Raw genomic sequence first — 14,058 nt, forward strand, 5'->3', positions numbered from 1 at the left:
AAAAGGCTTTTTTTGTTGTGAAAACTTCATGGTGGCACTTTGAAGTAATCTTCATTATGAAATCAGTAATCCAGCTACTCATTGCTAAATGTGTTTGTGCATGTGTTTGCATCTCTGTGTGAATGTGGTCCATCATTTCTTTCATGTCCTCCTCTATCAGGAGCTAGTCAAACACACTCACGATGCTGCTGACAAAAGCAACTTGAAGATCGCTCTTGATGCCATGAAAGTAAGTGCAGCGCTTATGGTAAATGGTGTGTAATTATTGTGATTTCAGCTTGTTACCAATAGCACACTGATTTAGGGGATAATTCCAAACAGTCTCTGCCACTCAACTATCAACTTTTCTTAGACGAAAAAAAGAAGAAGTCATGAATCATTCCTTTTTCACTGCTCCAAATAGTTGTGAATTGATAAAACTTTACATTTACATTACATTAGCGAGCGCTGAGTGCACTCTTCATCCTGAAGGTATTCTGATACTTGATAGGCAGCTGATTTGAGCACTTGGCAATGAAAAAGACAGGAAATCTACTTTGCAACTTGAAGGACTGATTTATACTTACAATAATGTGTACGCTCAGCTCACAGAAGCAAACACTCCGCAACATAAACACACATGTAAAAAACTAAATGTACAATACACAATATCAGAGATTTTTTCCAGGCTTTCTAATACAATAAATGTGTACAGCATTTTCTGACATATTTCAACACCTCTGGACTGAACCAACCTAACAAAACATGTTTATTTGTGTGTCTGTGTTGCCCAGGACCTGGCTCAGTATGTCAACGAGGTGAAGAGAGATAACGAGACTCTAAGGGAGATCGACCAGTACCAGAGGTCTATCGAAAACTTGGTAAACCAAAATATTTCTCTGCAACCATCAGCAGCTGTTAGTCTACACTATGTGAGGGTACAAAATATCAGTAAGACATTGTTGTTTCCTTTCAGTAGACGGTCAGCTTTTGCGAGTTAAGTCTCACCTGACAAGCTCAGTCTTTCTCTAAATTTGACGTAGTCCAAGGGAATCAGCCAGAATTCAAGTCAGACACCTGCATTAAATGTATGACACACTTGCTCTTTGTGTTGACTTAAAGGGTCAATGCATCTGAAAGTTACCATACCTTAGTGACTTCACCTGGATTAACCTAATAATTGTTTTTGACTGTCCAATCACTGTGTATTTCTGCAATTTTCTGTTACATATTTTTCTTAAATTTTGGCCTTTTTCAGATTTTTTATTTTTAAAGATACTGAGGATAAAGTTGCACTTGGAATTGAAGCCTAAAAAAACATAATAACATGTTATACCAGTTTGGAGTTGAAACGATTAGTCAATTATTCAATTAGTCGATCATCAGAAAATGAATTTGTGACTATTCTGATAACTGATCAATCATTTCAGTCATTATATCAAAGATATTAATTAATATTAATAATTTGCTGGTTCTAGGATTTGTTGCCTTTCTTTTACATATATGATAGTAAACTGAATATTGTTATGTTATAGATTGATGTTGGACAATTGAGGTATTTGAATACATCCCCATAGGCTCTGACATTTTAATATCAAATTAAACAGCTCTCTCACAGATGGTGAAATCAGGTAGGTTTCAGTGCTAAGCACCATAAACCCACTTCCTTACAGACCCCACCAGAAGTGTAAATATATAGAATACACATCATGCATAAGGCAAGAGATGCAATCAGCAAGTATGGTAATAATGAGAAAGTAGAACAGGAGGAGATAACATGGTGAAGGAAGAAATCAGTTGACACAGTCAGCAGCAGCAGCAGGATGTAGCAGGTTGGAGCAAAAGGGTAACCAACAACGGAAGCATCATGAGTGAGAGCTTGTCAGATTATGAAAAACGCCTTCTTGTCTTGTTTCGAACATGAGGGGTGATTACAAGAATCAGCTGATACTGATCAGCTAATGTCAAGTGCCACGGTGCTTTATCAAGAATACTTTAATATGGATCAGTTAGAGAAAAAGAGAAAATCAACATTTTTTATTATTGGGATTTTTTTAGACCTTTCTGAGAAAATATGTGTTTTTGATTTGGGATATATTTAAGGTCCCCTGTGACGGGATGGTGTGTAACGTGAATTATGAATTCCTGAAAGAAACCATTATACAATAGGAACAACAGTTCTCCAAAATGCATTGAAAAGGCATTTGAGTTAGCTGTGCCCCGGAAACTAGAAATATATATCCTCCTCTTCTTTTACTAAACTTGGGTCTGTCAGATCTCAGATCTGTATCATAGGGTTGATGTCACAACATACTGGAAATCCAAGGCTTGAGACATTGATTGTGCAAATGACGCTAAATGCAGGAAATGCTTTTTGTACAGAGAGTGTAAATTATACTGACCTAACTACAGTGGGTTGTTACTTAATGTCGCTTGTTGGTGTTTGTTTTTTTAAAACTTTTTATTTCACTTTCAGAATCAGCCTCTAAGCAGCTTTGGTCGGCCAAAAGGAGACGGAGAAGTGCGCATGATCTCCAGCGTTGACAAGAGGAAACAAGACAGGTTGTTCTACTTCAGCATAATTGTCCTGAAAGGAAAAATGAAATAGCGAGCAGGAAAATCACAAAAAACAATGTTACCACAATAAAAACAGTATGTGAACACTTAAAAACGCTTAAAAACGAAACAAGACACATACATACATCATATAAACCAAACAATCAGGATACTTGCATAATGTAAGACACTACATTTGCTGTATAATTAAGAAATCTCAGCAATGTCAGCTGAATAAAAGGGCTTCTCTTTTGCTTCTTACTTTACAGACACATCTTTTTATTTGATGTGGCTGTCATCGTTTGCAAGAGACGTGGATACAACTACGAGATGAAGGACATACTCGACCTCAACTCCTTCAAGATCACCAACAACCCCACCTCTGACCGAGAGGGTAAAAAGGTCAGTTAGTAGGGAGATCATAACATACTTTTTTCATATAAATAAACAGAATCTGTATATTAGTATTTTTGCACTTTGAATTGCAAAATTATTTCTATCTCTACATATCATATTTTTAAATCATGGGTTTCTAATATAATTCCATTATGGAAATGTTGCTATTCAACATCTGTTTGGCTGCAGCTTTTATTGCTAATGTTGGATGTCTAATAAGAGTCATTTCTCACATGGTTGTGTAAGGTCGGCGGTTTTCTCTCAATTCTGGAAAATCCCGATTTAGAATCCCACTAGGCTCCCTTTTTCGTCACTCCACACAGTTTATACAGTATGCTATTTTCTGCCTTGTGGGAACGTTTGCAGGCCGTATTGTAGTGGAGGGGACTTGTTGATGTCTTGTTGATGTATGCCCACAGATGGTGTCTTCTCACTCTGGTGCTGATTGCTAATGTGAAACTGACAGCTTGCCAGAATAGGAGGGTTCTGTGGTTTTTTATCAAAGGGACTCCATTATCATCCTCATTTACTCTATTGTGCAGTCAGGGTGTGTATGTGTGTTTTGGGACTATGTGTGTGTTTGTCATTATTCATGGTTGTCTCAAACATTATTTCAGAATTAACAATCTTGGCCTAAACATCTAATGACATAAACAGTGTAGTTCTGCTAAATATGTCTGGATACTTGTCCACCTTCCAACATAAAGCTCCATTAATCATACGCTGCACAAAAAGAGACAAACACATGTATAAAGATGAACGTGTACAAAAGACTCACACACAGAAACACGGAAAAAGACAAATATTCACAGACATACAGACACTGTGTACCTACATCCACTTCGACACACAACCACAAACACACACACCGCAGGACAGAGATGCTAATATCAGGTGATAAATGTCCGCAGTCCTCCAAGGCTGCTCATAGCAATATATCATTTTCTGCTAAATGAAACTTCAGAGTGTGAATGTGGTGCCACTGAACACCCACCCAGTCATCAATGATTTAACACTCAGCAGAGCTCTAAAACACTCAGGACTTTGCAGGGCCGGCCAATCATTGACGGGTAAACCCTTCCACTTTGCTGTTATTAGGTATGACACAACAAGCTGGAACAGATTAGGGTGGAAAAAGCCGAGAGGTTTGGGAATGGGTAGAAAAACATTCCTAAATATGCCCGTGGGAAAGGTATTTAACCTGTAAATGCTTCAGTGGAGCTAATTGGTGGCCAGCGGTTGAGTAACCTGGCTTTGCTGGGCAGCTGCCGAGCTGCCAGTGTGTTAGTGGAACAAATAAGCAAGCAGCAGTTATTTTTACATCCTTATTTTTTTATACTTGATGCAGTTACTATAAGATATCTGGCAACGGTGTCTTAGAAGTTTTTATACTGTTTCTAAATTTAGGACTTTGAGAAACGGTTTGGTTTCTCTGAGGCAGATGTGCCGACTCTGCCTCAGCGTCATCACAGCTTTAGTCTTCTTTGAGCAGAACTGTGGTTTTAACTCCCATTGCTGCTGCTCTCATGACGTTTATGAAAACCTGCAGCCAACACGCTGTGGTTAGCCTGCAAGTCTGGTGGCACCAGTTTTGGCAGCGAGACATAAGAAACAAAGCCAGTCAGGATTGATGGCAGCAATTATGGTTGTATGTCAAGAGAGATGAGATGAAATCATCTTTGTCTATGTTGTCACTGTCAGAACTGAAGAAAAGGACAAGGATTGGAAAGACTGCTGCAACTTTATTAATCAACCAATTTGGTTTGCAGCCAGCTGACATCTGTCATAAAAACAAATGTGAAAAACAGAAAGAGACAACAACTTTCAGACATACAACACTGTGCAAGGATGGGCCTCAATGTGACTGGTGTTTGAATGAGTGTCTGAACTTATGGAGCTGCATTATACAGGAATCAGTCTTCATGTAGCTGGTCTTGCCTGACACTTCATTTTGCTACAAAATCTACTCTGTGTTTGTGGATGGAGAGGAATGAGACAAGGACAACTGCTGTCTTGACAACCGGAGGGGATTTATTTTCTCAAGGGCTGTGTAAAATAAAATAATATCAGTACAGCAACTTCATATGACTGGGTTTCTACATGCACACCTCTCTTCAGCAGGGCCTGCAGCCGAATGACTATAGGACTTGTGTGCCATAACATTCAACATGACATTTAATCTTCCATAAGTCCATAAAACAAAACACATCTCATCCCCATCATATAATTACAATTACAATGTCCCTTTAAAAGCTACTTTCCCACCCATCAGGGGCAATTTTTGTATTTTATGAATTAATATTAAATTTAAAGTGTGAACACCAACATATAATACATAGAAATATACACTACATATATAGAAAATGATCAATACAAAACAAATTTACATAACAAAATAACAAAGAGGAAGCTCACACACCTGTGTAAAATAAAAATAATATCAGTACAGCAACTTCATATGACCAGACTTCTGCATGCAGACCTCTAAAGGAGAGAGAAACAGCAGACCGCATGAGAAACCATCTCCATGCTCCGACAGCCTAGCTTGAGATTGGTAAACCGCTTCACCCTGTTTCCTGTCTTTATGCTAAGCTAAACTAACCCTCTCCTGGCTCTAGCTTCATATTTAGTGTATACATATGAGTGTGGTATCAATCTTCTCATCAAACTGGGTCAGTTAAATCTTGTGGGGGATTTTCCAGAGGCTTTAAGAAACTAGATACTGTAAATTTCTGACTTCTGACTTTGAGTGGAAAAGTGGAATATTTAGATTTTCCAACCATTCATCTTTACTCATAAAAAGCTATTGAGTCAGCCTGCACTGGGTTTCTTTGGGTATCTTTTGTTTTCTCTCTAGCTTTTACATCTTTAGCTATTAATTAGGGAAAATGCACATTTACATATAAACCTACAAGTAGATTCATGGCAATCTCCCATTGGTATTGGAAATTTGTGAGACACAGGAAAACATGCATGCTCTATAAAAAAGGACATTAATTCAGTTTTAACAAGACTGTACTTGTTGTGAGGTAACAGTGCTAACCACTGAGCCACTGTGCCACTCACTATTGAAACTGGACAGTACAATCTGTGAGCAAATCATTACAGTGTAAATTTAGTCATGGTATTTTCCCTTTTTATAAACATACAGTACTTATGCAAATGCACATGCATTAGAGAATACATTCACTTTGATCACTGTCTTTTTCTTGACCTTCACAGTGGTGCTATGGGTTCTACGTGACTCACCAGCAGGGGCACACGGGCTTTGAACTCTTTTTCAAGACCAGAGAGCTGAAGAAGAAATGGCTGGATCAGTTTGAAATGGCCATGTAAGTACAAGTGGACATGAACAGCGCAGTTGTGACAGTCTGTGAGCAACACAGAAGTCCAGTGAATGTGTGTATCGTGTATTCCACAAACACACTGTGTACTTGCGCGTGTGGTGTTTGTCTTTGTTTGCATGCATGTTATTCCAAGGCCGAGAGAGGTGTTGACTCTTTCATGTGCACTGTTTGATCAGGTCTTAGCTGTAATCAAGCATACACTGCTGACAACAGTACGATAACACACTCACACTCATGCATACACACCCACACATTAAACATAAACTGTTCCAAAGAACCACAAAACTACAAAGAAGTCACTCTGCGTCGATGGTTCTTCAAATCAGTGCTTTATGGGGGTATATCTTTTGTATTATTTTGTAACAGTGGGAGGTATTTGCAGGCATGTATCCTGTGTGTATCCTTTGTTATGTTGATTTGGGAGAATACTGTCTTGTTTTGACATCACACTCTGATTGACTGAACAAATGCTTTTGTGTTTGTGGTGGGTATGTATCAAAACAATACCCCCGATAAGCATGCTATGGCCCCCCTGAATACATTTTCACTTCTCATAGGGGGCTGGATTATACTTGATATATGCACTGTAGCAAACCAGTGCAGAGCGTGGGGATATACATTGAACAATGCACTGTTTTAGGGTTTCTCTTTCTCTAACTAGAACTGAAAGTTTATGCAGTCATGTATGAATTCATACACTTCCATAATCACTGGGCCCTTGAAATGTGCTCAAAACCTCACGTGTAATTTCAAAAATTTAGGGAAGAAATAACCATTTTAACCCCCATCTTGAAACCGTTCTATTTGCAGATTCAGGCTGTGTGTCTGAAAACTGCAATGTGTGCCTCTGTGCATTGGGTAATGACACCAGAAGGGGCCCATTCAGAAAGTGAAAATTGTACCTGCAAAGAGGATATGGGCTCCTGATGAAGGACTCACTTATGGGAGCACTCAGTTTAAGTGGCTATGGTGTGTTCAATACAAAACGATGGTTTTGTGTCAGTCGTGCTTGTTCACTTCCCAGAAGGGATGCTTATTTCAGATATGCATCTTTCCCCTCTCACATCTGAACACATGCAGCTCAAAATTGGATTTGTCTGGGCTGATTCAAGTCCTCTTCATTTGCACAAACACATTCGCTGGGGGTAAAATTGCTTTCATTTCAGTCAGCTGAAAGACTAAACTGCAGATTGTTTTTGCCACAAACAAGTATTGTTATTCAGTTGATAAAGAAATGATTAAGCATGATTTGTATATTGAATAAATTAAGAGAAAATTAGTTCCACTACTTAAACACACTCACAAACCCAATTACCACATGCCTTTAGCCATGCTAGCGGCATAGCTTCATGGATGGCAATGTTGGTCTGTCGGTCTGGCAGCCAAATATCTTGAGAACTATTGGATGGATTGCCATCAAATTTTGTCCACCAGAGACTGAATTCTAAGGACTTTGGAGGATCCTCTGACTTGTAACGCCACCAGCAGGCACAAAATTTTGTACCAACATTTATAGTTGCCAGAGGATGAATCCTAAAGACTTTGATGGTCCCCTGACTTTTTTTCTTACAGCTTGTCCAATATTGGTTTATGCCTTAATATCTGTGAAGACATTCCCCTCAGTCTTAGCTATACTTCATTCTAATACGCTAAACTAAACATACCTTAACATCAGCATGTTAGCATTTTCATTATGGGCATGCTAACATGCTGATGTTGTCATTTAGCTCAAAGCACCACTGTGCCTATACAGTAAGTTCAGCCCCTGAGAGCTGCTATCATGCCTGTAGACTCTTAATCTTGTGTTCATTTAACATTTTTTTGTTCTTTTGCCCCTTCTCAGATCAAATATCCGGCCAGAGAAGGCCAACCACAACTCCCACCAGTTCAAGATGCACACTTTTGAAAGGATCACTTCCTGTAGCTTCTGTCACCTCTTGCTCAGGTAAGATTCAGCCACCCTGAACTGCCTCTGCTTTTGAATAAATACCTGATGAAGTTGTGGTAGAGCAAAGTATCGCAAAGTGGGACCCAATCTCACATGTGAGACAGGGTGAACATGAACTGTAACTAAACATATTGTTCCAGAATTGTAAATCACATATCTTATTGCACTGATACAATAATACACTTTCAAATCTTTTTCATACTTAACATAGGACAGCATGACATTATGAATTTCAGTCAGTTTTCTTGAGGCACTTAAGGGAAAATTATTTTCTTTAAAATTAGTCCTTCACCTAACAAAAACTTGCTTATTAGTACTGGGTTCTCATTGGGATATTAGCTGTGTCAGTTCCCACCAGACAGTATCAGTTTTATGGTTCTGGAAAGCTGAAGGACATTTCCTGTGTCATTTTTCTTATCTTGACAGAGTGACAGAAGCCTGAAAATTCAAAATGTCAAGGTATTTCTCTTAAGGACGCTGTTATACATGAAATATATCCTGTGCTTTATCGTCTCCAGGGGCATCTTTAACCAGGGTTATCTGTGTGTAAAATGTGGGCTTGGGGCCCATAAGGAGTGCCTGGGCCGACTGGGAGTCTGTGGGAGAACAGGTGAGATGAGACCTCTCAAACTGATTCAGTTTCGACTTTTTGAACACTTTGGTCCATGAGAAGTTATCTTGGAAACTAACGGCCTCATTTCCATGTTGACCTTTTCTCTAGCACCACCATGCGGCTACAATTTCCACTTTTACACATAAAATATCAAAATCTAAAAGGCAGATTTCCATGAAATTTACTGAGCACATACATGCTCCCAAAAGGATGATTTCTTTACATTTTGGGAACTCAATGAGCTTTCCTCTAGCACCACCCTCAGGCCAGATGAAATGTCATTAAAATTCATTGTGGATATTCATGTTACCTATAGAATTAACATTTCTGATTGAGTTGACCCCTTGACCTCTTCTTACTCTTCCATCTTTAGGCCAAAATTTAAATTGTACTTCCAAATCTAATCGGTAAATTGCCATTAAATCAACTCATCAGTTTCAATGGTCCCATAAGGAGACCCTCCTCTAGTTTTATCTGCAGTTCAAACATGGCACCGTTCTGAATTTGTTTACTCTGAAGTGGAGTCCTGAGGTCAGATTTTGCCTTCCAAAGTCTCCATCAGAGATTTTATAAACTACAGATGATGTACATAGTGTTATGTCAATTTTAATTTTCTGCATTTTTAGCAGCTGTTTAATTAAAAGCCAAACTCATTTATATGCATGTAGATGTTTCTCAGTTGTTGTATCTCTCTCCGGTGTCAAGCTTTGGCTGTTTGTCACTGGTCTGGCGCTGCACTTCAGTTACGTTATCCTCCCTGAATACACAGACAGCTAAAGGCAGCTAAGGCCTTTGACAGAAGCATTGTGGTCTTTATGTATTCTGAGGCGTGATGAGGGCCAGCAGAGGTTGACAGTTGAGGTTGTATGCCAGGAAGCCACCACACACTGATATTGTATTCTTCTCACTGTGTCTGTCTCCCACCTGACTGCAGATTCTGCCAAGCCGAGGCCCAAGGTAAGACCTGGACTGTTTCCCTCCTTTGGCTTAGACACCAAAGCTAACATAATTAGTGACACATAATATGCAGATAAGATAATATACACGCGCACATGTGCACACAGACCACACATGCACTCATAACTGTGAACAATGAGAGATGGAAATAATGTTGTTATCCACGTCTGTGAAATGGGAGGAGCTGCTGATTTTTCCCTGAAAGTTTCCTTTTAATGAAAACCTCAGTGTTCCTCATCATAGAAATCCAGGACTCTCAACTCCAGCTGCCAGTCTATGGCAATGGTTCTCAAAGAGGGGTCTGGGGACCTCCAGGGGTCCTTGAGGTTCCAAGGGGTTCCACAGCAAAAAGGGGAATAATTTATTTTCACTATAATTCCATCCATAAGTAACGCAATGACAGAATGTGTGACTCGTTTGGTCATGGGTGTCATACACTTTCTGTAATAAAATATGGGGGTCCGTGGTCTAATTTGTGTCAGTTTAGGGGTCCTTGATGTGAAAAAGTTTGAGAACCACTGGTCTATGGAGACTGAACCATCGAAATAATTATAAACAGTTTTAAAAAAGCTACCATATTAGAAATTGATTAATTACATTTGCATTTAAATGAAACTCTATGCATCGTGTTCTAAATAAATAAATAATAAATAAAAATAAAGTGAATGAAAAAGATCCTTAAATCTGCCAATTAATGATTATATTTCCTTGTGCTATCTTTTAACGATTAATTTAAATTAATTAATAATTGCAAAATAAATTCTAAGATATTAAATGGTACTCTTTGTTACTTAATTTACAAATTCCAGTCATATCCCAATATCACAATTACTTTTTCTCCTGCTTTAACATTTACAATTTTGTGTTTGCTCTAATTTGAAGACAGCTCTCTAATTTAAAGACATGAGCAGTGTGTGTCTCCTAAAAGTCCTTAATTTAAAAGTTCAGCACTGTTATGACATGTTGGCTGGAGTACGGCCAATCAGAGCCTCTGCTGCTGCTCTGTGGTTTGTTCTTCATTTAATTTTTAGGTTTCTGGCACATCTTTAAATTAAAGTGTGTACTGAATGAAAATCATAATTAAACTTAAATAATTATATATATAATAATGTAATTGAACACTTTTAATGTCTATATAGTCTTATCACACTCCAGGCTCCATATCAGTCACCTGTCTATGTAGAAAATATACAGAGCTTTTACTTTTGCAAATCTGGATGGTCTACCCACCTCACAACAAATGCAAAAATCCAAGTTTTACTCCTAAATATTTCTGTTTTTGGAATCTGTGACGCCTAATCTGATAAAAGATGTAAACACACTAATAATATCTAGGTGAGTCATGGACAAAATGAGAATAAAATGATCCAGAATTTATGTATTGATTTATTCGATTTATTTCCCCAAAAGGACATAAGATGCTCAAAAACAGAACTCCTGAATTATACTCTAAGTTTCTTTCTTTCACTTTTGAAATGGTTAGAATACACTATCACACTCACTGAAGATTGTATAAAGTGTATGACTCATATCTCAGGTCAGGCTGATCCCACACAGGGAACAAGAATTACCTCTTTTTATTCATCAATCTCTTACCCTTTCTGTAATTCTCTTTTTTTTTCTCTGTCTTCTGTTTGCATCCACAGGAAAGTACAACACCAGCAAACCCAGGTCAGTATGGCTTGACCACTTTTGAGAACCTGCTAAGGGTTTTACGTCGAACTTCTTAAGCTACCCGCTTTCATCTCGGTTCTCTAACAAAACAGAAACACAGATAGGATGAAAAGGAGATGGTTAGTCAGAGGCCAGAGTGAGACCTGGAGGAGATAGATGGTGGTTTAAAGCTAACCCTCAGATGTTATCATACCCCGCTCACATTTTTTGATCAAATATTACTCAACTCTCGAAAAGAAAAAAGATGTTTTCTTAGAAATGCACTGACATGAATCTCCCTCTCACACAGATGGTTCAAAGGAGGAAATGATCAACAACAGTTTTTATCTTGACAAATATATTTGAGTAAGAATAACCAATGAATAAAAGGATGTAGAAGAGATCCTTAACCGAAGCACAAAAATCTCTTTTCTCACCACATGCCGTGATGCCTAAACCCAAGCCGGCATTTAGATGAATTGGAGTGGGTGGAATCATTATGAGAACCACGGCAGGAGAAATGCTGGCAGAAAAGCACTTGCAGCAGTCTATATGCCTCAGCCTCAACCGCTGAGCTGTGCCTTTGTGATAAATCAATTTCCATAAGGGGCTTTATGAGAAAGACAGCCGTGCTTATTGTTCTTATTAAAAACATGAATGTGATATATTCCATTCATCTGAGGTCACCGTCAGCTAATAGTTTCCTTGGGCTGGTTTGCAGGGGAGCCATTGCTGGAAGGGAGATGTGTCTAAGGGGGTTGGATGTGTGAGTCTGGGGAGAGTAAGTGGCTGTGTCTTTTAAGTTGGCAGCAGTGTTTCGTCTTAGCCTTAGCCGGACGCTTGTGGCTGTGTTTGTCTGCCACGTTGAGGATAGATTGGAGCTACGCCGTTCAGGAATCAAAGAGATGAATTTCCTGCGAAAGTAAATTGCTGCTTTTTAGGATTGTGCCATTTTTGGGGTTTAGACTTCAATCAAAAAGACTGTCAGAGCTCCCACATTTATGTTCATGTTAGAGATCACTCATGTTGAAACCTTTATGAGGGTGAAACTATAAGAGTTTGCTTTGTATAGGGTTAGGGTTAACAATTATTAAAGGGCTAGTTTACTCAAATTACATAATTAATTCTTGATTTAATTAAAAAAAAATCATATACATCCAGAGGTTTTTAGCCATGCAGATAGATTTTATTTGAACATGTTTTTTGATTTGCATCAGACCTAACTATAAAACTGTTTTTTTATTGAAGCTACTCTATAGCTGAAGAAATAGTTCCTATAAAAACTTTCTAACTGGGACATTGTTTCTTGAAAGACATATGGATTTTTTGAATATATATTTTGGGGGGAGACAGAAATCTTACAGACAAATATCTCAAACCTGAGCAAATAAAACCCAAATGAAGTAAAAACAACATCGAAAAACAGTGTGTTGCAACATGTAATATTAGTTGCCTTACCAAGTTTTGGAGTGCTTGATAGCGTTGTGGTGGAGTGGGCACTGGAAGCTCATGTCTCTGCTTACTTCATCGGGGGTTTTGAAGTTGTAGGACTGATCCAAGGAAGTGGAGTTACAGTTATTGATAGAAAGATCAGATGTGTTTGAATCCAGAGCTGCTATTTGATAAGAGTCTGTTAATAAGATAATCCAAGTTGTTTATGCGTAGTTTGAGAAGTTTTCCAGGTGTCACAGTACTCCAGTACATGATGTGCTAGTACGCATCATCAACTTGACCTTCTCAAATTATGAACCACATTACAAAAGTCAAACTCTATCTCCAACTTTCAGTTACTCATCCATTACTAAGATTTTGGATTTTTGGCCTCAGAGTATAAAAGGCTGTCATAGCCTTACTAGAAGAAGGAAAGAAATAAAAAAACAACAAAAAGTGAACAATTAAAACGCATATAAGATGCACCAATGTAGGCTGCAGGTAAATTGTTGTCTGTCAAGTAGTGAAACATTAAAATCACAGTTTAAGTTCTGCTTACATCTCCACCAATTCTACCTTATTGGATGCCTGTTTCTAATTGGTCTAATTATTGAGCTTTTTAGTCATAGTCTGCTTTTTGTGTAACAAAGTATTTTTCAATAATAGTAGATCTTATCAATGCTGCTCTCTTCCTTCATAACCTTTGCAAAACCTTTGTGTCAGGGTTACAGTATTTTCCTGTATCAGCCACAACTTGATGATGATGAAACAATCGGATACTGCTGTTACACTGCTGTAGTCTCTTAGATAAATGTCTAAGATTTCAGTATGTGTTTGTATTCCCTGTCTGCTAGGTTTACCCAGGATGGTTGTGATCAGAGACTACAGTGGCATCCCTTGTCCCCAGTGTGGGCCCCCACTAAGTATTCATGCGGGGGATGTCATTGAACTGATGTTTGCCGACCTGCACAGCTCCTGGTGGCAGGTGGGTGTCACTCAGCTCATCCTCTTTTTATCTCAACATCTGTGACTCTATGAAAAAATAACATGATATGGCTCACCGGGTTGGCTTGGCACACGCAATGTCTTTGCAGTGTCATGAGTTTGAATCTGTGCTGCATGTCATCTCTCCTCTCTCTCTCCCCTGCTGGATGTCCCACTGTTAGACAAAGGAAAAC

At 38.6% G+C, this 14,058-nt stretch overlaps 1 protein-coding gene across 4 annotated transcripts in view; it reads left to right on the forward strand.

Moving 5' to 3' along the window:
- The window catches only part of LOC121908500 (guanine nucleotide exchange factor VAV3-like), a 49,186-nt gene that overhangs the window by 17,372 nt on the left and 17,756 nt on the right, over nucleotides 1-14,058 (forward strand). For all 4 annotated transcript variants that reach the window (XM_042428561.1, XM_042428563.1, XM_042428564.1 and 1 more), the window contains 10 exons: nucleotides 161-229; nucleotides 774-860; nucleotides 2,456-2,541; nucleotides 2,805-2,937; nucleotides 6,154-6,263; nucleotides 8,122-8,223; nucleotides 8,745-8,836; nucleotides 9,774-9,796; nucleotides 11,443-11,467; nucleotides 13,735-13,865. In XM_042428561.1, coding sequence (XP_042284495.1) covers nucleotides 161-229; nucleotides 774-860; nucleotides 2,456-2,541; nucleotides 2,805-2,937; nucleotides 6,154-6,263; nucleotides 8,122-8,223; nucleotides 8,745-8,836; nucleotides 9,774-9,796; nucleotides 11,443-11,467; nucleotides 13,735-13,865 — 858 coding nt within the window. The remainder of the gene's footprint in view (nucleotides 1-160; nucleotides 230-773; nucleotides 861-2,455; nucleotides 2,542-2,804; nucleotides 2,938-6,153; nucleotides 6,264-8,121; nucleotides 8,224-8,744; nucleotides 8,837-9,773; nucleotides 9,797-11,442; nucleotides 11,468-13,734; nucleotides 13,866-14,058) is intronic.

The sequence above is a fragment of the Thunnus maccoyii genome, chromosome 12 (genome assembly GCF_910596095.1).
Source record: "Thunnus maccoyii chromosome 12, fThuMac1.1, whole genome shotgun sequence".
NCBI lineage: Eukaryota > Metazoa > Chordata > Actinopteri > Scombriformes > Scombridae > Thunnus > Thunnus maccoyii.